General features: G+C 43.8%; 2 protein-coding genes across 3 annotated transcripts; one reads left to right on the top strand and one right to left on the bottom strand.

Annotated features, from left to right (window-relative positions):
* Positions 1 to 230: 230 nt before the first annotated feature.
* tm9s2 (Transmembrane 9 superfamily member 2) lies at positions 231 to 17,761 on the top strand. 2 transcript variants are annotated; one of them, NM_001140397.1, is given in 18 exon segments: positions 266 to 541; positions 2,518 to 2,585; positions 2,678 to 2,771; positions 3,973 to 4,100; positions 4,367 to 4,496; positions 4,768 to 4,895; positions 6,869 to 6,980; positions 7,129 to 7,208; positions 7,800 to 7,905; positions 8,061 to 8,108; positions 8,536 to 8,668; positions 8,851 to 8,970; positions 9,214 to 9,271; positions 9,466 to 9,625; positions 9,838 to 9,989; positions 10,136 to 10,247; positions 10,537 to 10,708; positions 16,751 to 17,761. In NM_001140397.1, coding segments are annotated over 18 exon segments (2,004 nt in total). In that variant the 5' UTR covers positions 266 to 406; the 3' UTR covers positions 16,819 to 17,761.
* Positions 17,762 to 18,040: 279 nt separating this feature from the next.
* LOC106604745 (probable G-protein coupled receptor 101) lies at positions 18,041 to 23,799 on the bottom strand. The gene is made up of 2 exons (XM_014199720.2): positions 23,269 to 23,799; positions 18,041 to 22,576 (listed from the first exon to the last, which is right to left on the bottom strand). The coding sequence occupies exon 2, from the start codon at positions 22,462 to 22,464 to the stop codon at positions 21,130 to 21,132; it is 1,335 nt and encodes a 444-aa protein (XP_014055195.1). The 5' UTR covers positions 22,465 to 22,576; positions 23,269 to 23,799; the 3' UTR covers positions 18,041 to 21,129.
* Between the last annotated feature and the right edge of the window lie 3,096 nt (positions 23,800 to 26,895).

The raw sequence follows: 26,895 nt of genomic DNA, 5'->3' as shown, positions 1-26,895 counted from the left end.
CAGATGTAACATCTGAGGCGCTACATGGATTAATGACTCGGGCGGTCCCACCCTCTCAGGTCCCACCCTGTACATTTTCTCTTCCCTGTAGTGGAATTAACTTTTCTAGTGATTTTTTATTCACCGCCGTCCAGTTGGTGACGATAATACACATTTTGCGTGTAGTTCGCCAATAAAACCAAAGAAGAAGAGTCTGAAAGACCGACCAATCAAACGTGTCGCCCCTCCCTCTTCCTCACGACAATCACACAAACGACGTGTTGGACGCTAACTAGCTAGCTATCTAGACTCAACTAGCCGCCTTCGTAGTGGCTGACAAGTTGGCTAGCTAACGTTACTTCTCCTTGCAGAATTAAAAACGGAACTACACACCGGGTGAATTTAAATTTGCAACAAAACCGGGACAATGAAGACGCGGATAGACATGGATTTTGTACTTGTGTTCACGTTAGTTGCCTTCAGTACTTGTTCAGGATTCTACCTTCCGGGTTTAGCCCCAGTGAGCTTTTGTGAAGAAGGCAAAGGAGCTGATGATTGTCAGGTAAATTAACACGGATGGTGGTGTTCTTAAATATTAATGTTTTCAGATTGAAGTTTATAAATGTTCCATTTGTACTTTGTTATTTCCTTCCTACTGGCTAGCCTGCTAGGTGGTTAGTTAGTTGCTAACGTTAGCTACATGCTAACTAGTCAAGTGACACCAGGAGTAAGTTATTATTGTAACTAACGTTAGCTGAGAATTCTCAACTCCACGATAAAATGTAGTTAAGTGGTGATGAGTTGGAAATACTACGGATTGTAGCAGCCCCAAAAATAACGCATTTGCACAGGACAAACAGTTTGGTACAACAAGGTATGCATTAAAGAATGAACATTTTTACCGTCTCGATGTAAGTTAGTCGGAGGTACACTCGGCCAAAACGCATCGCCACACAGATGTGGCGTTCTCATCTATTATTATTGCTGGTCACAAGCTAAACTATCAAAACGTTAGCGTAACAAGTGGGGGTACGTGCTCAGCCCCTTCTGTACTCCCTGTTCACCCATGACTGCGTGGCCACGCACGTCGCCAACTCGATCATCAAGTTTGCGGATGACACAGTGCTAGGCCTAATTACCACCACCAGAGTGGTGCCAGGACAATAACCTCTCCCTAAACATCAACCAAATGAAGGTGCTGATAGTGGACTGCAGTAGACAGCAAAGAGAGCACGCCCCCATGGAGAGGGTCAAACGCCTCAAGTTCCTCAGCGTGCACATCACTTACAACCTGAAATGTTCCCTTCACACAGACAGCGTGGTGAAGGTGCAACAGCTCCTCTTCAACCTCAGAAGGCTGAAGAAATATGGCTTGGCCCTTAAGACCCTCATGAACTTTTACAGATGCACCATTGAGGGCATCCTGTCGGACTCTATCACCGCCTGGCATGGCAATTGCACCGCCCACAACTGCATCGCTCTCCAGAGGGTGGTGCGGTCACACATCACCGGGGGCACACTGCTTGCCCTTTAGGACATCTACAGCGCCCAGTGTCACAGGAAGGTCAAGAAGATCATCAAGGACCTCGGCCATCCAAGCCACGGCCTGTTCATCCTGCTACCATCTAGGAGGCAGAGACGGTACAGTTGCATCAAAGCTGGGACCGAGAGACTGAGAAACAGCTTCAATCTCCAGGCCATCAGATGGTCACCACTAGCCGGCCTCAGACCAGTAGCCTGCCCTGAACCTCAGTCACTGTTCTAGCCGGCTAACACCCGGTACTCTACCCTGCTGCCCTATGTGCATAGTAATAACACTGGTCACTTAGTTTTTACATGCCGGTTTAACCACTTTATATGTATATACTGTATTCTAGTCATGGCTCATCCTATATAACTACTGCTGTACACGCCTTTTCTATTAATATATCTTTACACACCATTTATATGTATGTATGTATGTGTGTGTGTGTATGTGTATATATATGTGTATATATACATACATACATACATATAACACAATCCATAAAAATAACAAAATGTCAGAACGCGTAACGTCAGGGACCAGAATATATATATACGCATTCTGACATTTTGTTGTTTTTATGGATTGTGTTTTTATTGCTAGGTATTACTGCCCCGTTGGAGCTAGAAACACAAGCATTTCACTTCACCTGCAGTAACATCTGTGTACGCGACCAATATACTTTGATTTCATTATTTGAAGTGGGCTATACGATATTTGACTTTGTCCCAATTATTGTTCACTAGTTCGAGAACTAGACTTGATTTTTAGTTTGCCAAGATCATTAACTTGTTAGCTAGCAGCTTATGCCCCACGGCTGACTGCTCAGTGGCTGGCTAGCTAGCTAGAAAAACATGAGTCATGCAATGCTTTTCTTTTCATAAGGTTGATAATAATACAGATTGAAATGGCTAGAAACAATACCAATACTGACAACCCAATAATTATCCATGTCATCCCTTGTCATTGTACTGTCGCGTGCCTATATACAGACCCTCTCTCCTTCCTTACAGACTCTCATCCAGCTATTTGTGAATCGCTTGGACTCAGTGGAATCAGTTCTACCCTATGAATATGATGTGTAAGTAGTTGCTCTGACTGGCACATACGTCTTGACTTTATCTTACTTATGTTGGATCATTGTGCATTCGTTGTCATCTCTTTTTTTCACAGCTTTGATTTCTGCAAAGATGATAACGAGAGGAGACCGTCTGAGAACCTGGGCCAGGTGCTATTTGGCGAGAGAATTGAGACGTCACCATACAAGGTGGAACTCAGTCCTCATATATCTTCCTTGGGGGGGGGGGGTAGTAGATCACCTTTAAATATTGCAGATATATTTTGTGTTCTATTAATTGTTTAAATCATTTCTAATCCCGCTTGATTTGAAGTCAACTAACAGCACCTCCCGAGTGGCGCAGCGGTCTAAGGCACTGCATCGCTGTGCTTGAGGCTTCACTACAGACCTGGCTTCGATCCTGAGCTGTGTCACAGCCGGCCGTGACTGGGAGACGCATGAGGCAGTGCACAATTGCCCCAGCGTCGTCCGGGTTAGGGGAGGGTTTAGCCGACCGGGATTTCATTTCCCATCGCTCTCTGTCAACTCCTTGTTGAGGGCCGGGTGCCTGCAAGCTGCCTCTGTCACATTAGTGCGGTTGGCTTCTGGGTTATTTGAGCAGTGTGTCAAGAAGCAGTGCGGCTTGGCAGGGTCGTGTTTCGGAGGACGCATGGCTCTCAACCTTCGCTTCTCCCGAGTCCGTAGGGGAGTTGCAGCAATGGGGAGAAAACGTGGTTAAAATAATACTTACAGCAATACTGCTACTTGGAGCTATTTTCGCTCACATGTATGGTATGTGTAGTTAACTAATTAGGCTACACATATATTCCTAATTTCCTCTTTCTGCAATTGCTGGATTTTCACTCACAAGCAGCCAATCAACCATTTCGTTCTAATCTTATCTCCGTTGTGCCGATGTCCACAGATTAACCCATCTTTCCCAGTATTATACCATTTTGCTATTTCCTTTTGCAATACAAAGGATGTATTGCAAAATGGTATAATACTTTGACAGTGAGGTCATAGGAGGGCCTTGAACCTCCCTATTTGTAACATTTCTACTGATAGTGCCCTAAAAATAAACAATTTACCCAAGAGGATAATGATATTTCCCATCATTGATTTGTGGTTTTTCAGATCCCCTAACAATGCAGTTTGCAGGTCCATCTGCAAACAGCGACTCTCCCTTGCAGGTTTCATTCATAGTCTGATCTACCACTGGGCTTTATTTACCCTAAAGGTCCTCTGGGCTCAGCTTTCAGGTATTGGATTGCATTGTTTTGTGTTGCTAAATCACTCCTGGAAAGACCGGCTATTCACGCTATCTTGTCTGCCCTGTTCTTCCTGTTATACCCAGTAGGTCTTACAGTTTATTTTTTCTTGTTTTTTTTTCTTCTCAATTTTCCCTCAGTTCTCATTCAAAAAAGATGTGAAATGCCAGGAATTGTGCACCAAAGTCTATGTGAAGGGCAAACCCGAGGATAAGAACATGCTGGACTTCCTCAAGAGAGGAATGCAGTTGAACTACCAGCACCATTGGTGAGCTAATCTTTCTCATGAATAGGTTGAGATAATTGTACGTAACTTTACAGAAACCGTTCCACTTACCGCCCAAGCATAGTAGGGCCTCTTAGCATGACGCTAATCCTATACAACGGGTTAACACTGTTGTTTTTGGTTAGACAGAGATGGATGAACAGGAGACAGATTTGTTTCAACTAAAAAAATCATTAGAAGTGATTTTTTTCCCCCCCAGTGTATTTAGAGTATTTTAATTGGATTTAACAAAATGTGTGTGTTTTCAGGATTGTTGACAACATGCCAGTCACCTGGTGCTATGATGTGGAAGACGGTCAGAAATACTGCAATCCTGGATTCCCCATTGGCTGCCTCGTCACTATCGATGGCCGGGCTAAAGATGCCTGTGTCATCAATGTGAGCCATACTGTTGTCTCACATACAGGATCGTTGCCCAATATCTATCTGATAACGCCAGAGATTTGAAGCTATGGCAATTGTAGTTCAAGCCAGGCTGTGTTGTGTTTATAGTAATATAATAACACCATCATACATTTGGACCTTGACTGAGACATGCTGTTTTTTTGAATAGCTCTAATGATAATCTGTTTTGTACGTGGTTGTGTTTAGTATAAGTATGCACTACGGAATCTGGGGGATAATTGACTGGCATCTTTATCGCTTTCAGTTGGAGTTCAACAAGAAGAATACGTTTTACGTCTTCAACCACGTGGCCATCAAAATCACCTACCACAATGGGGAGGGGGAGGGGTGGAGAGGAGCTCGTCTGGTGGCTGCCACACTGGAGCCCAAGAGGTAAGAACTTCAGAAAGACCCAGACAGAGGAAATCAGGTGTGTGTGTGTAAGCAGATGTATTCATTTGTCAATAGCAGCTCTTGAACTTATTGTCTCCGACGCTTCCGTAGGTGTCTATGAATGTGCACTGCCTATCCTCATTGAAAAACAGATTGCCACACGTTTGTTCTATTTGATTGTTGATCAGTGTCATTTCCACATTTCACAAGAGGAGGCCGAAACACCAACTTGTATTTTTACATTTTTTAAATAAAAAAATAAAAAATTCTCTGCTGTATCTGGCAGACATAAATTCACCATGCATCATTAGGTAAATTAATTGGCAGTTCTATTGTTATGGCGTGATTTCCAAATGTCCAAACCTAATTATACAATCCATTAAACCATATTTATGAATGTTTGATTGAATTAACAGTTTTAGCGATCGTCTGTATACACAAGCAGAGTTTCACATGAAGCACTGAAAGCACCCTCCTTTTATAATACTTTTTAAAGGGTTTTGTGTTATAGCTGGTTATAAATACAACGCATTAGGTTACAACAGTGCCGGACCCAAATCATTGGAATGCCCCCACCCCACAGCCCAATTAGAAATTTATACCAGTCCGAATGGTGGTCCCACCAGCGTGAAGGGAGGGAAAAAAAAGGGTCAGGGCCAGGGGGCTGGACTCTTAAATATATGGTATCCATGATTCGGCTATGCATACTGTAGGCCTGTAGTATGGACTGGAATTATGTGCCTCTTTCAAACCATGAAGCTGGGAGAGAACACACAACAATGATGGTTCCTTGATTTGCGTAGGACATGGATTTTAATAGGCTAAGTATAGTAACCGTACTAAAATAGATGAATGCGGCTGTCAACTGAGCCACAAAATTCACATGCAAATATTGGCCTCTAAAAAGGGAACCGCTATCATGTGCGGTTTCATTAGAATGACGTTTTCCGCTTGGCCTACTTGCATTATGGAACATGTGCGCGTATTGCCATGTGTGCATTGCTGCGCTTAGCCTATAATGGGAAGAAAAAATAATGTATCAACATTTTAACAAGCACAATGTTTTGATCTGTTCCATCAGTCTTGTCGTTTTTAAACTTTTTGACATTAAAAAAAATTGTGAAGCCCTTAATTTCGAGCCCTGGCTAGGCATATTTGTCATAAAAGCAACTGCGATGTTGCATATCTCAGAACAACAGAACACTTATATAGGCCTAAGAAAAACATTTTACAGATGTTGTAAGCCTATTCAAATTATTTAAAATAAAATATGCAGTATAAAAACTTGGATATGGCACCAATCTGTCAAGTATGCCAGGTTATAACAGTAGGCTATAACCACTTGATCAATCGATTCAAATTGGTATTTCAGGAAAATGGACTGGTGCCCACAAAGGTAGGACATCTAGGCCATTTAAATATCAACCTTGAACAAGATTATGTATTTTAATGGAATTGATAGACAGTGCGCGACATTAAATAAAAAAAAATAAAAAAACTATATTATTTAGTCTACATTATTAAAAAAATAGGTGACCCCCGGAACTACATGCTGTAGAACTACCATAATACGCAGTGACCGATGGAGATTAATATACATTTATCATTCAGATATATTAGGCCTATTACTGTAGCATATAAAGGCTATGCTACAGCAAATGTACCTGTCACTGAGCTGATAGATGATTTCATGCTTTATGAACTACGCTCCATCCATACTGAGATGCGCTGTTTTTCCCCCACGTGGGATTAAGGATATGCTTTGGGAACACCCGTGCGCTCTGGTGATTTGGCTCGTGATTTTCTAGTGTCAACGTAGGGCAAACTGACGAGAATATCAGATTCTTCAGGAGAATTCCAACCTACGGCCTCAAACACACACCCGACATGCTCATGATTTAATTCAAATATAAGCGACTGCACTTAACCCTTCCGCTTGCCCAGGTATAAGTGGATTTTTGTTTGTTTGACAGTATCAAAAATGCTGATGCTGAAAAACCGACATGTGAAGGCCTTCCTATGGAGGTTCCTGCAGACTTTGACAGTGACTTGAAGATCACATACACCTACTCTGTCACCTTCGAGGTATGTTAGACCAATAGAACGATTAACCACAAAAATGATTTGTTTTGCACATATAAGTACACCATTTTTGAATTTGTGTGGTCCTCAGCATAGTTCATAGAAGCATTGAAGTTTTTTCTTTTGCGAATAATACTTTCTTCATTCACAGGAAAACAATGACATCAAGTGGGCCTCCAGATGGGATTACATTTTGGTCTCAATGCCTCACACCAACATCCAGTGGTTCAGGTCCGTTAGGTGTCTCAAGACAGCCCTCATAAGATACTTTTTATTATCATTTTTAATTAGGCAAGTCAGTTAAGAACACATTTTTATTTTACAATGACGGCCTACCCCGGCCAAATCTTACAGTAGAGAAAATGTCTAACGGGCCTTCTCTGAGAAAGCCCTTATATCCTAATAGGCAGACGCATGTTCTGTAAATACCAGCCCGAGAAGCTTGTAGGAAGTCAAAACAAAAGGTAGTGCTGCTACAAAGTCAGTGTTTCACAAAATACAATAATAATCGGTAAGTCCTCTGTCCTTGTACCTCCAGTCTGACGTCAGTCACTATCAATAGATATCGGTTTAATCCATAACATACAGCATCAAGTTTAGTGATCAACCCACATCTTAAATGTCACAAACAGAACACTGGAACTCATGTGTCTAACAGAAACTCCAAATATGCTAAACATTGTGTTGATCGCTCTAAATGTGATAGGAACTTTAGTCATGTTAAATATTCCCATTCCAGTGCTGTTATACAGTAGATTAGAATATGGTGCTCCTCCGCTGCTGTTAGTCATGTTAATGGTGTATGTCTTATGTTCTTTCCAGCATCATGAACTCTCTGGTCATCGTGCTCTTCCTGTCTGGCATGGTGGCTATGATAATGCTGAGGACCCTGCACAAGGACATCGCCAGGTATAACCAGGTGGACCAGGTAAACCAGATTATTCTATTGTATGCAAATTGAATCCATCGAGAGTGAATGGGTGAGACGGACATAGCAGAGGATTTGTCAGCCAAACGTTCATGTGTGTTCTGTTTCTTACCGACCCACAAGAATGAAACCCTTGTAACATTTCACATTCACAGGGAGACTTGATAAAGGTTCCATCAACACAAGGAAAATCCATATCCTATGTAAGCTTATCGAAAGCCATTTGAGCACAAACTGGGGATTGGTGGTGTGATTTCTGGGAGCCATCTCTTGAGGCGTCATAAAACTTAAACCTTTTAAAATATGGTGTAGTGCAGGCCATCATTTTACAGCTGCCAAGTCATTTGAGTAAAAAACAAAAAAAAGATTCCATCAATGTTTGTCTGCTTTTCGGCTAAGCTGAGAGTTCATGTCTACACCATATTTTACAGCCATTGGCTAATGTGGTAACGTCATGTGTCTTAATGTTTTTATTTTTTTTGCTGCACTGGCATGTGTTAGACAAGCTGGAAGATAGGCTAATGACTCACTCTTGGTGATTTGGCTGATCCGTAACAAAGCAATTTAAATGTGCATAACTTTGACCGTTCTCTTGGTTCTGATTGGTTGTGATTCACTCTAACCCAATAGGAGGATGCCCAGGAGGAGTCTGGGTGGAAGCAGGTGCACGGCGATGTGTTCCGGCCTCCCAGGAAGGGCATGCTGCTTTCTGTGTTCCTCGGCCAGGGAACCCAGATCTTCATCATGACCTTCATCACCCTCTGTAAGTAACTCTTCCTCAGATACTTTAATAAGCAATGTAAACTCGCAATGCATTACAGCGTCTTCAGAATTGTTTTTCTTTCGTGTACTAGTTATTACCGTCTCTTATTTTACTTGAGTAATAGTGGTAGTACATCTGTAGTATGGGTATTCTGTGTAGTGATGTAGGTTTGCCTCCTCTAGTCCTGGCCTGCCTGGGGTTCCTGTCTCCAGCTAACCGAGGGGCTCTGATGACCTGTTCTGTGGTGCTGTGGGTTCTGCTCGGGACCCCTGCAGGATATGTGTCCGCCCGCCTCTACAAGAGTAAGCCTCGTTTACACACACACACACATCAGCGTACCACAATTGAATGAACAAAATGAGATTAGAGTTTTAGAAAGGTACGATATAAATGCAAAGCCAGATCGTTGTCACTACAGGACCATGACATTCCATCCAACCATTGAGTTAGATATGTATTTGTGAACAGTCTCTCTCAGTCTCTCTCTTCTGTATGCCCTGCTTACAGTTTATAATTTGAACCCTTATTTTCCTGTGTGTCCTCAGCTTTCGGTGGTGAGAAATGGAAGACCAATGTCCTGTTGACAGCACTGTTGTGTCCAGGGTAGGTCGGCTGTTCTCATTTTTTTTAAATGTAATTTAACTAGGCAAGTCATTTAAGAACAAATTCTTATTTACAATGACGGCCTCGTACTGTAGCATCCGAAGCCGCATTCATTTGACACACTCTCCTCTTTAACAGGGAGATGTGTACAGAGGCTTCACATCTCTCCTTTCTTTCTCTCGCTCCCCCTCCAGGATTGTATTTGCAGACTTCTTCCTGATGAACTTGATCCTGTGGGTGGAGGGATCGTCGGCTGCCATCCCCTTCGGCACGCTAGTAGCGATCTTAGCTCTGTGGTTTGGCATCTCCGTGCCCCTCACCTTCGTCGGCGCCTACTTCGGCTTCAAGAAACCTGTGAGTCCAAAATCAGAGCCCCCCCCCCCCTCTGTCCATGTAATCTCAATTACAAAACGGATCCTAGATCAGCAGTCCTACTTTAAGATGGATTATTACTACGGATTCTGATATTTTGTCCACGTTAATACCCAGACTTTTTTTTGGTGTATTGCGTACAACTTTCCATGTCTTGGTGAGTTATCACCCCTCTGTCTTGCTCCATTTTACAGGCCATTGAGCAGCCAGTGAGAACCAACCAGATCCCCAGACAGATCCCAGAACAGTCCTTCTTCACCAAGCCTGTCCCCGGCATCGTCATGGGGGGCATCCTGCCCTTCGGCTGCATCTTCATCCAGCTCTTCTTCATCCTCAACAGCATCTGGTAGGGGGGGAAAAAACAGTAATACAATTGTGTGTCTGTCATCTGTCCGACCATCTGTCGGTGTCTTATCTTTCTGGTTGATGATTGATGTAATAAAGTTAACATATATATATATATATATATATATTTTTTATCTTCTGTTCCAGGTCTCACCAGATGTACTACATGTTTGGTTTCCTCTTCCTGGTCTTCATCATCCTCCTCATCACCTGCTCTGAGGCCACCATCCTGCTGTGCTACTTCCACTTGTGTGCAGAGGTGAGAGGAAACTACTGTTCACGGGTCTTTCTCTCAGTGTAATGGCCTACTGAAACGTTTAGGTGTTAAGTTACTGAAATGTGGATTGTGGTGTACTACGAAGGAACATGACAAACATTTTCCAGGGTAGAGTTTCCTTGGACTTCCCAGTGGGCGAAATGGGTGGAAATGACATCACAATGACTTAATTTCGACTGCTGGCTTACTACTTACGTAATGATAATGTATTCGACTGTTTACAGTCAGACTGTCACTGTCTGTAGCCTAACCTAAGCCCTGTTTCCTGTAGGACTACCACTGGTGGTGGCGCTCCTTCCTGACCAGCGGCTTCACGGCCGTCTACCTGTTTGTCTACGCCGTCCACTACTTCTTCTCCAAGCTGCAGATCGTAGGAGCCGCCAGCACCATCCTCTACTTTGGCTACACCTCCATCATGGTGCTCATCTTCTTCCTCTTCACAGGTGAGTGGACTGGGAACACTGAAGAAGCCAGGTTTTGATTGTGATACTAAAACAGGTTGGCGTCACCTCAATATAACATTTACCTTGTGTAATTTGCAAAGACCCGTCCTATTGTTTGTCCACGGATTATGGTTAAGAGGCATTAACTTGCCCATCCTTCAACACTAAGTGCTTAGGTGTCAGAGTGCTGCTGCTTGGAGTTTTATGAATGACAGTGACAGGTTCGCTGTAGTAGCTATCTGTGTGTTCACAGAATTCAATAGTAATCGACGTGTTCTCTGTCCTGGTACCTCCAGTCTGGCATCATTCACTATCAACAGATGAGAACAGTCCATCCAACAGTCAGCTCCAAGTTTAGTGACCATCAACCTGCATCTTGAGGGGTCACAAACACAACACTGAAAAACATCTGTATAACAGAAAGGGTCAAATTTATAAACATGCTAAATGTGTTAATTACTCTAAACTGAATATGAACTTTATTGATCTTACGTTTCTGCATGAGGAATGGGAATTGGTTAGTTTCAGAAGAATCCCTGTAGGTTAACGTCAGAGGGACAGCTCGGCCCAGTCCTGTACACATTTACTAGGATGCAGGAACTCGTATCCTGTTCCATTAATGGCATAAACCTAGGAAGGCACTAGTGTTGAGCCACTTTTGTTGGCTCAACACGCCTCCCCCCCTCCCCCCGTGACAGGTGTCACACTTCTGGTTTTACTGGCAGTACAGCTCAGTGGAGGCTCCTCAGAGGAAGGAGGGAACATCCTCAGTGAATTTCAGAAACATTTTAAAATATGAGACATTAAAGTTATCCTTTTTAGAGAGCTATACTAAACTTTCAGCATGAACTGACATGTTGTCCACCCAATCAAAGGATCAGAGAATGAATCTAGTACTGAAAGCATAAGCTACAGCTAGCGTGTGGTGATTTAGTTGACAGTTTTTAACATTCATTTCTTAAATGGAGGAGCTAGCTATATTAATTTTTTTCAGTTACTTAGCTAATGAATGCAGCTTGTTTAGCCTACTCAAAGAGGGATGCTATCTATGTTAGCTAGCTGGCTATGGAACTCTTCCAAGTCAAGGTAAGCTTTTGGTTTTTATTAATTTATTGCCACTGGGGCCCCTTGGTGTAACTGCTCTAGTAGTTATGTTGACTATGACATTGGCTAATATGGTGAAAACAATGTAGGCTGTGTGTAGAGGCTAGCAGTTATGATATGAAGGTTTGGCTTTGAAGTTGTTTTTTGCCTGGTCAGACAGCTGATGTGTTGTGGCCACCATTGTTCCTGTGCCCAAGAAAACATAGGTAACAGAACTAAATGTAGCATTCACTTCTGTCATCATGAAGTGCTTTGAGAGACTAGTCAAGGATCATATCAACTCTGCCTTGCCTGACACCCTAGACCCACTTCAATTTGCTTACCACCCCCCAATAGATCCACAGACGATGCCATCGCACTGCACTCCGCCCTATCCCATCTGGACAAGAGGAATACCTATGTAAGAATGCTGTTCATTGACTATAGCTCAGCATTCAAACCCATAGTACCCTCCAAGCTCATCATTAAGCTCGGGGCCCAGGGTCTGAACCTCGCCCTGTGCAACTGGGTCCTGGACTTCCTGACGGGCCATCCCCAAGTGGTGAAGTTAGGAAACAACACCGCCACTTCGCTGATCCTCAACACAGGGGCCCCACAAAGGTGCATGCTCAGCCCCCTCCTGTACTCCCTTTTCACCCCTGACAGAGTGGCCACGCACGCATCCAACTCAATCATCAAGTTTGCAGACGACTCAACAGTAGTAGGCCTGATTACCAATAATGACGAGACAGCCTCCAGGGAGGAGGTGAGGGCCATAGGAGAGTGGTGGCAGGAAAATAACCTCTCACTCAACGTCAACAGAACAAAGGAGGTGATCATGGATTTCAAGAAACAGCAGAGGGAGCACATCCCTATCCACATCAACGGGACCGCAGTGGAGAAGGTGGAAAGCTTCAAGTTCCTCGGCGTACACATCACTGACGATCTGAAATGGTCCACCCACACAGACAGCGCAACAGCACCTTTTCAACCTCAAGAGGCTGAAGAAATTTGGCTTGGCCCCTAAAACCCTCAAACTTTTACAGATGCACAGTTGAGAGCATCCTGTCGGGCTGTATCACCACCTGGTATGGCAACTGCACCGCCCGCAACCGCAGGGCTCTCCAGAGGGTGGTGCGGTCTGCCCAACGCATCACCGGGGGCAAACTACCTGCTCTCCAAGACACCTACAGCACCCAATGTCACAGGAAGGCCAAAAAGATCATCAAGGACATCAACCACCTGAGCCACGGCCTGTTCACCCCGTTATCATCCAGAAGGTGAGGTCAGTACAGGTGCATCAAAGCTGGGACTGAGAAGCTGTTTTTCAGCCTCTATCTCAAGGCCTTCAGACTGTTAAATAGCCATCACTAGCCAGCTTCCACCCGGTTTACGTAACCCTGCACCTCAGAGGCTGCTGCCCTATATACGTAGACTTGGAATCACTGGCCACTTTAGTAATGTATCAATTTATATATTTCTTAATTCCATTCTTTTACTTTTAGATGTGTGTATTGTTGTGAACTGTTAAATACTACTGCACTGTTGGCGCTAGGAACACAAGCATTTCGCTACATCTGCTGAATATGTGTATGTGATCGATTTGATTTGTGCACTGAAGTCCACAAATTATGGGAAAAGGTGACAGGAGGAGAGTGCGTAGATGTGGGAAGGAATTATACCACGATCAAAGGGATCATGCTGTTTGTATGTGGCTGCTATGAAAGTGAACTGTGATCAGGGGTGTATTAAATCCGCAGATTCTGTTAAACATTTATTAAATGGAAGCAAACTGAATGAGATGGGGATAAACATACCTGAATTTGTGCAATAGAAACTCTCTTGTTTGCAACTGTTGGACAAATTATTACACCAGAGATCAGCTAGATGCAGGCAATAGTGTGCAAGGAGGTATTGTCACTGTAACCTTGATTACTAAACATTTTTTTCTATCGACCTGTGCACCGACGTTGTAAACCTTCATTTATAGGCTAGGTTGTAACAACCTCATTATGGGTATAGGGAAAATTTTAGTATCATGTAGTAGCCTAAGTCTATCAATGCTACATTGAACTGGGTGAATGGAATATGAATGATAGTCATCCAATATGCTGTAATAGAAATGAGGCCATGGTACAGCTACACTGTGTTAAATGTAAACTTTTTAGACTTTTACTGCAGATGGCAACGTCTTAAAGATGTCTTTGTTGATGCTGGAGTGGATCCTTGAAACACACAAAATAAAGGCAATTTTTTATGCTTGATCATAATGTTAAAGGAATAGTGTGCAGTTAGCTTGTAGTATAAATGTGGTCATTTATACTGCAGAGAAACAGACCAGTGTTATGAATCGGTTATATTTAGTGACTTTGCCTCTTCCTGGTTCCTGTGCCAAGTCTGGCACTGAGCAGCTCATTCATATGTTGAGAGAAGGGAGGTGACATGACAAGGCTGCCCTCTGTCAGGTCTAGAAAGGCCAGACTGACTGTTCTACACAGTAAACCCCTCTCACTCAACTGTATGGGGGGAAAAAACTGGTCAGAGGAGCTGTGGCGTAACAGCACTCAGCCTTGCTCTCTGGCCACCTCTCCATGTTCCTGCTCATGCATTATACAGTGCATTCCGAAAGTATTCAGTTCCCTTGACTTTTTCCCCCTCATCAATCTACACACACTACCCCATAATGACAAAGCAAAAACAGGTTTTTAGAAATGTTTGCAAATGTATTAAAAATAAAAGAACAAATCCAATTTATTTAAGTATTCAGACCCTTTACTCAGTACTCTGAATCACCTTAGGCAGCGATTACAGCCTCGTCGTCTTGGGTTTGAAGCTTGGCACATCTGTATTTGGGGAGTTTCTCCCATTCTTCTCTGCAGATCCTCTCAAGCTCTGTCAGGTTGGATGGGGAGTGTTGCTGCACAGCTATTTTCAGGTCTCTCCAGAGATGTTCGATCAGGTTCAAGTGACTTGTCCCGAAGCCACTCCTGCGTTGTCTTGGCTGTGTGCTTAGGGTCGTTGGAATGTGAACCTCTGCCCCAGTCTGAGGTCCTGAGCGCTCTGGAGCAGGTTTTCATCAACGATCTCTCAGTACATTTAATCCGTTCATCTTTCCCTCAATCCTGACTAGTCTCCCAGTCCATGCCGCTGAAAAACATCCCCACAGCATGATGCTGCCACCACCATGCTTCACTGTAGGGATGGTGTAGGGATAGTGTTCATAAGACCTGATTCAATACATGTTAGCCAAGATCAACAGGCCCTCCCCTGGTCTCCTCAGTGAGACATTTGACTGGACTTTAGCTATTATCAGCACTGTTAAAATGGAGCACACGTCTCTTTTTTTTTTAGGTCATCAGCAAACAAGTAAGATGTATTGGGAACTGCTGCTTGTAGTACTTGGTCTGTGGTTAACCATCCTAAAAGTATTCGTTGTAGAGATGGCGACTTTCGTCTCCTAGAAAACCAATGTGAGGCAGCGCCCAATTTTACCAGTTGCCATGGATTCTATTAGATGCACCAGCATCCCTGACTACGGCTGTTATGGCAACTTCCTCGCGCTGGCACTCAAAATATATAGCTGTGTACCATGAGGAGAGCAATGTGGGCGTTTACTTCGTATCCACACACAACAATGCTGTGATGAACAGAGCTGTCTCCCTCTGTCCTTTACTGTGGTGTGGAACAGTTAGAAATGGACAAAGGGTTGACATGGTAACGGCGCTCTTTGGCGCCTTCTGGCCTTGTCTTACACACCCACACACATAATACGTGACATAGGACACCATGTCAGGAAAGTCGATACAAAACTACTACTGAAGCCATTCGTTTTTTTTTGTTTTTTTTTTCCATAGTTGGCCTGTGGTTTTATGATGACATCCTCATAGGAACTTGACATTTTAAGGCCAAATGAGTAGCCTGTATTGCTGGAGCAGTGTCAGACCCTATCTTAAGACTGGGATAATCAGTATTGGAAAAGGCTGGCAGAAGATCATCGCTACCGAAAATAAATCCAATAAAAAGATCTTCATTCTCCCGTTCGCTCAGGCTCTTCATCTGAATTATCCTAATCTGCCCTATTTCTAATTGCCTTTTTAAGAAAAGACGTTTCTTATTTCTTTCCTTTTCACTGCCTCTAAACTTTGATCAAAACTAAAGTCGGGAGTTTCTTGTACGTCCCCCATTGAGCCGTCAGATACAGGCTTTGAGTTTGACGAATTCTTCATCTCCAGGGATTTTGCCCAATTAACATTTTATCTACTGAGTTCTCTCCAGAGAGGAGCTCAAACAAACGGAGCTATCTCTTGATTTCTTTCTGCCAAACGGAATGCCGGTTGGTGCCTACTGCCTTGGCAGACTTGTGGCTTCATCTTCTTTTTTTCCAGCCACCTCTTTCAATCGGAATTGATCAGCCTTTTAAAGGAGGGGAATTTGGTGGCGCTGAGTGGGCTAGCGAGCCGGGCGGCTATAAGATGTGACACCAGGGTTATTTTGGGAGCGTATGCTCCTGAAGTGCCACGCCCTGATCTCTTTCATTAGTTTTGTGTTTTTATTCATTCGTTTCTGGTCCCCTTCTCCCCGCGCTGCACGGGGCCCGGGTCTCACTGCTAAAATCATCCCTGTGTAGATGAAACCGCATCCCGTTCTAAAGCCACACGCACCTTACCTCTCTGCCTTACCCAGGTGTTTCAATAAGCTGATGTGGGTTCTTGCAAGATTACAAATTCACAATGTTGTTTTTCAAGTTCAGTGTCCTAACGTGACCCTTTGTTGCGAGGGCAGCTGTGCAAATATGTAGTAGGTATGAGATGTGTACAATGCGTCGGACATGGGTAATGTGCAATGTATGTATTATGTTGCGTGTAATGTACACTGTGTAATTTGTATACAGCAGTACTGTGTATCTAAAGACAATTTTCCCCTCTGGAAATTAATCCCTGTCCTATCCTTTCTTCTCAGGTACCATTGGCTTCTTTGCCTGCTTCTGGTTTGTAAATAAAATCTACAGTGTGGTCAAGGTGGACTAAAGGAAGGAGGCCCGGACTCCCGGCTCTCCCAGTGCAGCGCTTTTACAGTGGACCGTTATGAGGAAAGGAAGCCCTTTGAATACACTCTGACTTGAAACCATCACATATCTCAGAAAAGACCTGAAGAGGACCTTCCTTTGTTTAAGCTCGGGAAACTTGATATGTTGCCGTCATTGTTTTTGCTTTTACCGTCTGCCTAAGATTAAGTGACGTTTGATTTGACTTGCACCGTGATCCTCCAGGTTAGTTCCAAATATCTAATTGAACGGGCGACTACATAGTGGGTGGTGAAGGATGAGCCGAAATGCTTTTATTTTCCGTTTCTAATGTAAATCAAATGCGTACTTCATTTTGCTTTTATATTCTCAGAACCCCAAACGTCTATTTACGTGTTTGTTTTTCACCTACTCTGCTGTAATGAGAATATATAAATGTTGATACTTTAAAAATGTGACCTATATGGAACAGTCCTTTTTAAAAAGAAAAATTGTTGAATGTTTGTTGGTTTTATATCTGTTTGGACAGGTGAAGACGGGGGCTATAGAATCCTAACCATTAATGGCCTGTATTATATTTACTGTATAAATGACCATGCCATGTTAGAATCTGTTCTCTTATTTTTATGGCTATATTTTGGTTTATATGAAAATGAGAGTAAATAGCAACCGTGGTTATGAAGCACGTGGTAGATTCATTTGCTATAACAGTAGGCCAAGCTTATGACTCATCGACATGATCTTTTTTTGGGTTTGTAATGTCTCACACGGCACAGGAGAAAGCAAGTTGGTAGTTGACGCAAATGCATTACAGTATTTCTTATTAGGTAACTTACTGTAACTAATATGTCTAAAACTACTGCCGCTTTTTCTTTTTAGCAGTGTGGAGTCATCACCTAAGGTGATAATGTTTTTACAAATAATAAATACATTTGATTCATTGGAAAGAGCTACTGCATTTTCACTTTCTCTATACTCTCAGATGGAACTTGGTGACTTCATTTGTAACATTTTCCCACCTTTTTAAAGAGGCAACCCGGGATTGGTGCATACATTTTTTTTTTTTTACTTAAATGAATGATATACAGCTATTGATTCTGGAAGAATATAACACTTTACCAAAACAAGTGACTGGGTTGCCTCTTGTTTTTCAAATTCCGGATTGCCCCTTTTAAAGGAAAATCATAATTCTTACTGACATTGCATTGAAGGAGTTCTGTTCAGCATTGTTGAAATCCACGTTTTTATTAATTTTTATAAATGAAACACATCCTCGGACCATGTTGAAAATTATGAACAATAAAAAAAGCACAATAGAAATCCTCACATCTCTAGTTTTTAAATAAGGACTGCATATAAAACGTTATTTACTTTAGTTTCACAATGACATATTCAACAGGAAACATATCACAGTACTTTTTACAATAGTGTCTATTGTCAACTATCTCTCCAAGTCAACTACCTTTAAACAAAATAGCTGAAAATGTAGATTCTCAGCACTCGAGTCTATTTCACTCATACGTAACACTTCAGCCTCTCAACATGCATACAGATTACGCTTGCTGAAGGACTTCCATTCTGAACAGAGGAGAACCAATGCTGAACAGAACTAGTGTAACTACAATATCAGCACCATGCTCCAGTTTGGTAAGCAACAGGTCTGTGATGAGCTTGCTTCAGATAGTACCTCAAGTGAAATTGTTCAATGAAAACCAACCGTTATGGTTCCTCAAGACCATGGTCAGAGACTGATCTCTACATATACTGTACATTCATCATGGCTTTGAGCAATACATTTCCAAATCGATATGCACACATTTCTATGAGTTATGTACATTTTACTGTATTGAATATTTTAACCAATATTTTGAGGCCTCAACATGAATAAAATCCCTAGTAATGGTTTACAGTACATTGCAACCTGTTTCATATTGACGGATACTTAATGCACTATGCTCTGATAAAGATAAAGTAACACCAATACTAATATGGTATACTAATACTATCTACGCTTTACAGAAGCTGCAAAGTGGACAAATATGGAGTCAGTGGAGCCCTACCATGACGCATGGCCGCATTCAGGCAAGATGGGGATTTTGTTCGAGCTCTCAGCCGGCCTCCTTTGAACCTCTGAGATGAGAGAGCCGAACTGGCTAAGGCAAACATGAACAGTGTACCTCTCAGAAGGCTGCCTAGAGCAGTTCACTTGGTAGTGGAGGGGAACAGTCAATGAGACACTGCACAGCTCAGTAACAAGAGGTGCTTTGAAAGGGAACCAGACGGTACAGGGGCAGAGAGAGTGGTGTTCACAGGCTCAAGAGGCTTCAAGGACATGCATGGGCACTCCACAGTCCCCATACACCCTGAGTTTATTGGCAACACTGGCAGGCTGCTTAATCTTACTGAGTAATGGGGCACAGGGATAATCTTACTGAGTAATGGGGCACAGGGATAATCAGAGAATCTTACTGAGTAATGGGGCACAGAGATAATCTTACTGAGTAATGGGGCACAGGGATAATCTTACTGAGTAATGGGGCACAGGGATAATCTTACTGAGTAATGGGGCACAGGGATAATATTACTGAGTAATGGGGCACAGAGATAATCTTACTGAGTAATGGGGCACAGAGATAATCTTACTGAGTAATGGGGCACAGAGATAATCTTACTGAGTAATGGGGCACAGGGATAATCTTACTGAGTAATGAGGCACAGAGATAATCTTACTGCTGAGTAATGGGGCACAAAGATAAATGGGTATAGTAGATGAGATTCTGGAAATGCAGAAGGACAGCTGTGCATATGATAGGTAGCTAGTTGTGATAACTCTGGTGCTAAACTAGTGAACCAGATTCATGAATCACTGGTCATTTTGGTCCCTCTCAGCCATCTCTTCCTTGACATCATGTGTTATATTATACAGTACAGTTACAACATTATTGCACTACAGGCAGGGTGAGTAGTAATACTCCTCACAGGAGACAAACATAATAAGCTGTCACCATGAGGAGTTTGTGTTCTGTAACAATGGTTAGAACAGTCAAATACATTTGCGGCATGTTTTTTCAAGTTGATATGATAATACTGATCTGTTTCGTGGATGTTAGAGGGTAGAAAACACTCAAATTTAAGCGTTAACCATAACTGAACAATAGGAGAACTTAACAATGGCTTTTCAAGGAAAACACTGCAGAACAGGTCTCATTGTGACGTGTAATGGAAACATTTACATTACATTACATTTAAGTCATTTAGCAGACGCTCTTATCCAGAGCGACTTACAAATTGGTGCATTCACCTTATATATCCAGTGGAACAACCACTTTACAATAGTGCATCTAAATCTTTTAAGGGGGGGGGTTAGAAGGATTACTTTATCCTATCCTAGGTATTCCTTAAAGAGGTGGGGTTTCAGGTGTCTCCGGAAGGTGGTGATTGACTCCGCTGTCCTGGCGTCGTGAGGGAGCTTATTCCACCATTGGGGTGCCAGAGCAGCGAACAGTTTTGACTGGGCTGAGCGGGAACTGTGCTTCCTCAGAAACGGAAACGGCAGATATAGGAGACATTTTCTTAAGATCGACAGCATTTTTACAGGGGTGGAGTTTTCTTTTGTCAAACTTTCTTTATTGCAACAAATGATGATAGAAACGGTGTTTTTGGAAAAATGTATTGCCGAATAATTTTGAAGTTACGTGGGGCACGTGATGTCAACACGTACTATGAAGCTCCACTCCACATTGTAATTCTAAATGCCTACGGCCTGCTAAATCAATGTTTTAACTATAAAAATGATGTTTCTTTGCAGGATCCTTGTCCTGACTTTCAAGAATGGCTGAATTGCTTCACATAGAGTTTTTGGTTGGCTGGATTCAAGTTTCACCACCCAATTATTCTTGGCAGTCGACAATTTATTAATGCGCAATTTGCCTAAACGGGCAATGGAAACACTTCAACCACTTAATTTTTATTCGACACTATAGGTTTTTCCGAAAACGTGTTTCATTAGGTGTGACGTCATTACGTACAGCTATTTTTATCGACATAAGTTTGTCCTAAATGGAAACTCACTGTAGCAGGTAATAGTCGAATCTATTATCTATGCGAACTTTCTATACGTCCAAAAAAATAAATAAATGACTGGACAAGTTCATGGAAACATAGCTATTGTCAGAATGGAAAACCCTGTAGACCAGAAGGAAAATCTGCTCAAGTTTAGCAATGCTGAATAACCATGTCTTCACTGGAGGGGAAAACTGCCACACGAAAAACAGTTCAACCCATCTCCCAGGCTGTTTCGCTGTAGGCTTGTCTACTAGGTAGTGGTGTGGACAGTCAGCTCTCTCTCAGAGCTCAGGCTGGTGGAGGTGGTGTCTTTGCGGCTGTCCCTGGACCTCCTATCCATGGTGGAGGAGGTAGCCTCCGTGGTGGTGCCCTCCTCCCAGGTGCGGAGGGGGCAGACGCGGGCAGCCAGGCTGGGCAGATGGGGCTGCGTGGATCGTCCGTCGGTCACGGTGAAGCAGCTGTCCTGTGCGGAGGTGTGGCAGAGAAGGCCCTGCCTGCAGAGCGGACCACACAGTAGGGCCAGGAACTCCTTCCTCACGCTGCGGTGCATGTAGCCGTAGATGTAGGGGTGGAGGCAGCACTGCAAAAAGAAGAGGACCAGGGCTAGGGAGGCCAGCCATGGAGGCACAGCAGCACTGGAGCGAATGGACATCGTGTTGAGAACACTGTAAGGTCCCATGCTCAGGATGTACGAGGCCATGATGACAAACACCACCCGGGCTGCCTTGCAGTGGTAGTGGAAACGTCTGTGCCTGCCCCGGATGGGGTACCCCCCGGCCGAGAAGGAGTCCAAGGGTTGTTGGGGCTGGCGCTGGGGGCTGCCGGTGCAGGGGGCCTGGGGGTCCGGAGGCTGGTTAGGCTGGGACTTAGAGTGGGTCTGGATGGGGTGCACCAGGGCGTTCTGCCTCCTCGCTGCCCTGAACACCATCCAGTAACAGCCCAGCATGATGAGCACAGGCAGCCAGAAGGAGAACGTGGCAACCAGGGCTGAGTAGGACAGGCTAGAGGACCACACCACAGAACACACGTTATGCCTGCGGTCGAAGTCTATGGCCCCCCAGCCGTAGAGGGGTGGCGTGCTCTGGAGCAGGCTAAGCACCCAGGTGCAGGCAATGAGGTTGGTGCCCAGATGAGGGGTCATACGGGTGGGGTAGGACAGTGGGTGGATGATAGCCAGATAACGGTCCACCGACACCACGATGATGGTGTTGACCCCGGCAAAGGCAAACAGGTGCATGAGCACCACCAGGGCCTGGCAGAGGCGGGCATCCAGGGGCCACACGCCGGGCATGGTGGCAGCGATGGCGAAGGGCATGACCAGCACAGTCTGGAGCAGGTCTGCCAGGAGGAGGTTGAGCACGAAGCGGTTGGCCACGTGGAGGAGCTGAGGCTTCCTCTGGAACACCAACAACACCACCACGTTACCAAACAGAGACACACACACGATGGCTGAGATCAGCACCATCTTCACCACGCTGTTGGCCAACGACGGCCAGTCTGTGGGGCCAGGAGGACCAGAGGAACCAGGGTCCCAGGGCACGGTGCTGGAGTTACTGCCCACACTGGGCGCCTCGGAAGTGGGCATGCTGAAGCTGGCGGGGTGGGGGAGACAGCATGTGTGGCTGTAGCTCCGACAGGGTCCACAGTTTCCACCCGACGTCTCACAGGTCCTTTTAATCTGTCAGTCGAATTTCCATCTTGAAGGAGAGGATGACAGAGAAGAGAAAGGCACAAGCTCAAAACGGGGGTTTGTCTGCTTTCAAACATCATAACATGTCACACTCTAATTCTAAAGGATTACACTGTTGAGGCGGATTCATTTCAATCTGAATTCATTCATTTAGCTGCAAGACCATTACACACATACAGTGGCTTGTGAAAGTATTCACCCCCTTGGCATTTTTCCTATTTTGTTGCCTTACAACCTGGAATTAAAATGGATTTTTTGGAGGGTTTGTATCATTTGTTTTATGGAAAGTGTTCATAGTAACAGCTGCATTAGACACGTAAAGAGAGTATCACAATGAGTTTGTCCATGGATTTCATTATCTGTCAACAGAAGCCTGTACCAATTTGAGACCCAATCACCAGACACATTAGGCTACTGTTCTCACAGACCAAAATCCACAATTTCACGAGACACACTATTATAACATACTCCACTTTAAATGCAAATAAATATATATTTTAAACATAGGCAAATTGAAATGAAGAAGGAAAAGGATTCAAACAACCCCCCCCCGAATTTCCATTGTTCATCCTTGCTCACTGACGTTCCCATACAATCAATTGTAGACATACAATTGTGTATCTTCTGTGTCTTTTATATCTTCTGCTCTTCATTGTTTCCAAACAGCAACAAATGTATCACTGAGAATATACGTTTTACCTTGAAATGGCCATCTTTACTTTGTTATGTGGCGGGTTCTGTTGAGATGCTGAAGGCTGCGGTGTTTTGGTCGGCGATGATGCTCCGTTCTCCTCAGCACCAGATCGCTGGTTCCCCCATTGATAGCGTTCGATTGTCATTGCTTCGTCGCGCTCCCATTTTAGTCAGTCACCGCTGTATCGTCAATGTCAGCAGCCTCCCCACGGCTTGTCATCACTCACTCAGCGGGGGCATCTTATTTTCACAAGCATATAACCCCCACTGCTCTTTACTGTCAATTGTCATGACAGATCAAACATAACGGACTATAAATACTGCGCTTACCCATTGATAGTGGGTTAGCCCTATCCACAGTCGATTCGAGCTTGTCATAAAACAACGACACCTGCCTTGTGAGACTGATAGCTGCTCATCTGTAATCAGCAACATTAGCCCCTTTTCTCTTTGGGCAAAATGCAAAGGCTTTTTGGTTAACCCTCGCATGGTTAACTTCCATTCATATTTCCATCCTGATTTAGATCGATGTACACTACATTACCAAAAGTATATGGACACCTGCTCATCAAACCTCTCATTCCAAAATCATGGGAATTAATATGGAGTTGGTTATCCCTTTGCTGCTATAACAGCCTCCACTCATCTGGGAAGGCTTTCCAATACATGTTGAAAAATTGCTGCAGGGACTTGCTTCCATTCAGCCACAAGAGCATTAGTTAGGCCTGGCACGCAGTCGCCGTTCCAATTCATCTCAAAGATGTTCAAGAGGGTGTTGAGGTCAGGGCTCTGTGCAGGCCAGTCAAGTTCTTCCACACTGATCTCGACAAACCATTTCTGTATGGACCTCGCTCTGTGCACGGGGCATTGTCATACTAAAACAGGAAAGGGCCTTCCACAAACTGTTGCCACAAAGCTGGAAGGACAAAATTGTCTAGAATATCATTGTATGCTGTAGCGTTAAGATTTCCCTTCACTGGAACGAAGGGGCCTAGCCCGAACCATGAAAAACAACCCCAGACCATTACGGCACTACCAAACGGCGCTATGCATTGAGGCAGGTAGCGTTCCCCTGGCAACCGCCAAACCCAGAATCATACATCAGACTGCCAGATGGTGAATCGTGATTCATCACTCCAGAGAACACATTCCTACTGCTCCAGAGTCCAATGGCAGCAAGCTTTACACCACTCCAGATGACGCTTGGCATTGCGCATTGGTGATCTTAGGCTTGTGTGCGGCTGCTCGGCCATGGAAACTCATTTCATGAAGCTCCCGACGAACAGTTGTTGTGCTGACGTTGCTTCCAGAGGCAGTTTGGAACTTGGTAGTGAGTGTTGCAACCAAGGACAGACGATTTTTATGCGTTACGCGCTTCAGCACTCGCCAGTCCAGTTATGTGAGCTTGTGTGGCCTACCACTTCGCAGCTGAGCCATTGTTGCTCCTAGGTGTTTCCACTTCACAATAACAGCTCTAGCAGGGCAGACATTTTACAAACTGACTTGTTGAAAAGGTGGCATCCTGTGACGGTGCCACGTTGAAAGTCACAGAGCTCTTCAGAAAAGCCATTCTACTGCCAATGTTTGTCTATGGAGATTGCATGGTGGTGTGCTCGAGTTTATACACCTGAAAGAGCCAAATCCACTAATTTGAATGGGTGTCCACATACTTTTGTGTTTATAGTGTATCATCAAATAGGATTTTCCATTGTTTTGCATTATCAAATCAAATGTTATTTGTCACATGTGCTGTATACAACAAACAGGTGTAGACTTTACCATGAAATGCTTACTTAGGAGCCATTTCCCAATAGATTCAATGGAAAAATGTAACTCTAAATGTATATTTGTAACCAAACTAGACCAAAGTAATTTACTGGAGTAAAGGCCTACACCTCAGAAATATCCACAGGTGCATTTTGTATGGATGGTAGGCGCACACTTGAATCCATGTTGAATCATTTGAATCATTGTGAAATGATTCGATAGTAAAATCCTAAAGCTATATAATAGCTACATGACAATGTGTGGAGTTTCATGTGTAGACCTTCTATCCCAGTTTGTTTTATTGGATCTTCAATAATCTTAATGGTCTCAGTGTTTCAATAATCCAATCAGACAGTCGATGAAGTGGGTATCGTAATGTCTGGGATGTAAACAACATAGCGTGTCAGGAGCTGGCACAGCAACTGGACACAACCTGCAGTGAGTGACAAAGAGCTTTTCCTGATCCTGACCACATGATCTGAGACTGACCAGTAAGAACTCTGGGTGTTTGGCTCTATAAACCAGGCTATATAACAGGGTCTGGATTTGTTTCTTGGTCAGATCATATGATCAGGAAATATGTAAAACCATGTATGGAATAATTCATCATTAATATAAATAGACCAATCGTCTTGCAGAAGTAGAACGAGGTTTGTTTTGACTTGAAACAATCCTAGATTGAATGTGTTAATTACATCATCATCCGGAAGTCTTTGCAGTTGAAAGCGTGGAGAAACAAAAGCATCTAGGATACTCTGCCCAATCCAATTAAACTGTAGCATCCGCAGCCTCGTCCTATTCATCATCTGTATTGAAGCCTCTTGTTACCAGTCTGCAGAATCTAAGGCATCAAAAAGTCCTTTGAAGTGCTGAATAAGCACTCCCTGTTAGATTTGACTGCATATTAAATGCTTGGTGGCTCTAGGAAGACGTTCCTCTTCTTCCTCCTTATTGCACCATGGCCCCTGGTTCAAAGGGAGCCCCGCGGGCCCAGCAGCCTGCAGTGCCCTGTGGGATTACACTCTGTTCCTGTGGCTCTGTCAGGGACACCCTCAGGGGCCACACACACACTGGGCAGGAAGGGCCCTCTTGTCTCTGGAGCCCCCAAGTCAATACTACCCAGGTGTGAGGCCCCTATAACTCCCGCTGTCTCTCTTTCTCTCTCACACACAGGCTGTTAACTAGTGCTCATTATAACCTTTGGCAGAGATGAGACGGATCAAAAGAGAAAGTCACAGTGTTGAAAAGAACCACAGAGAGGAGAAAGAGAGGAGATTAAACATATTTAGTCCCCAGACTGTTGATCTGGAAGGACTAACGTTCCCAATGATCAGCAATGGTAATGGATTTCTTGATGAGTTCAAATCAAGTTGTAATATGAACCAGTCTGATGAGGTAGAGCTATATTTGGGAGAGACATTGCACTTTGGGTTTGGGCACTCATGATACTTCAGACCAGGCTCAGCTGCTACTGCCTTTGGAGGTGTAAAGTACAAATAGGTGAGTGGGAAAAAAATGAACTTCTACGTGTGACGTGGCTAAAGGTCTGTGTTAGCTCTCTGAGGGGCTCTTTCCCAACACCCAGGTAGCAGGCCAAGGTCACAGAGCCCTGTTCTTTTGTCAGATGAAGATTGAGCCATCAAATGTTATGTGTCGTAGTGGCTTGTCAAACATTACAACAATGTGAGTGGGTAGTATGTGAGGAAATCTCTTATTACAGTTGTAAATGAGGAAGATTTTAAATGCACCATTTATTTAGTGACGCCATTGGTTTTCAACTGTCATAACAGAGTGGTTTTATACCGCCATCTAGTGTTGAAATTAAGACTTTTAATCAGATTTTTTTTGGGGGGGGCTGGAAGGGCC

Source organism: Salmo salar, chromosome ssa05 (assembly GCF_905237065.1).
Source record: "Salmo salar chromosome ssa05, Ssal_v3.1, whole genome shotgun sequence".
Classification (NCBI taxonomy): Eukaryota; Metazoa; Chordata; class Actinopteri; order Salmoniformes; family Salmonidae; genus Salmo; species Salmo salar.
The sequence above is the reverse complement of the archived record's forward strand: the minus strand, read 5'-3'. Positions and strand labels throughout refer to the sequence as shown.

Coding starts and splice junctions, on each gene's coding strand:
- tm9s2 (XM_014199407.2), top strand. CDS start 407: ATGAAGACGCGGATAGACATGGATTTTGTACTTGTGTTCACGTTAGTT. Junction 542..2,517: donor AAGGAGCTGATGATTGTCAG/GTAAATTAACAC, acceptor CCTTCCTTACAG/ACTCTCATCCAGCTATTTGT. Junction 7,906..8,535: donor GGTATAACCAGGTGGACCAG/GTAAACCAGATT, acceptor CTAACCCAATAG/GAGGATGCCCAGGAGGAGTC.
- LOC106604745 (XM_014199720.2), bottom strand. CDS start 22,464: ATGCCCACTTCCGAGGCGCCCAGTGTGGGCAGTAACTCCAGCACCGTG.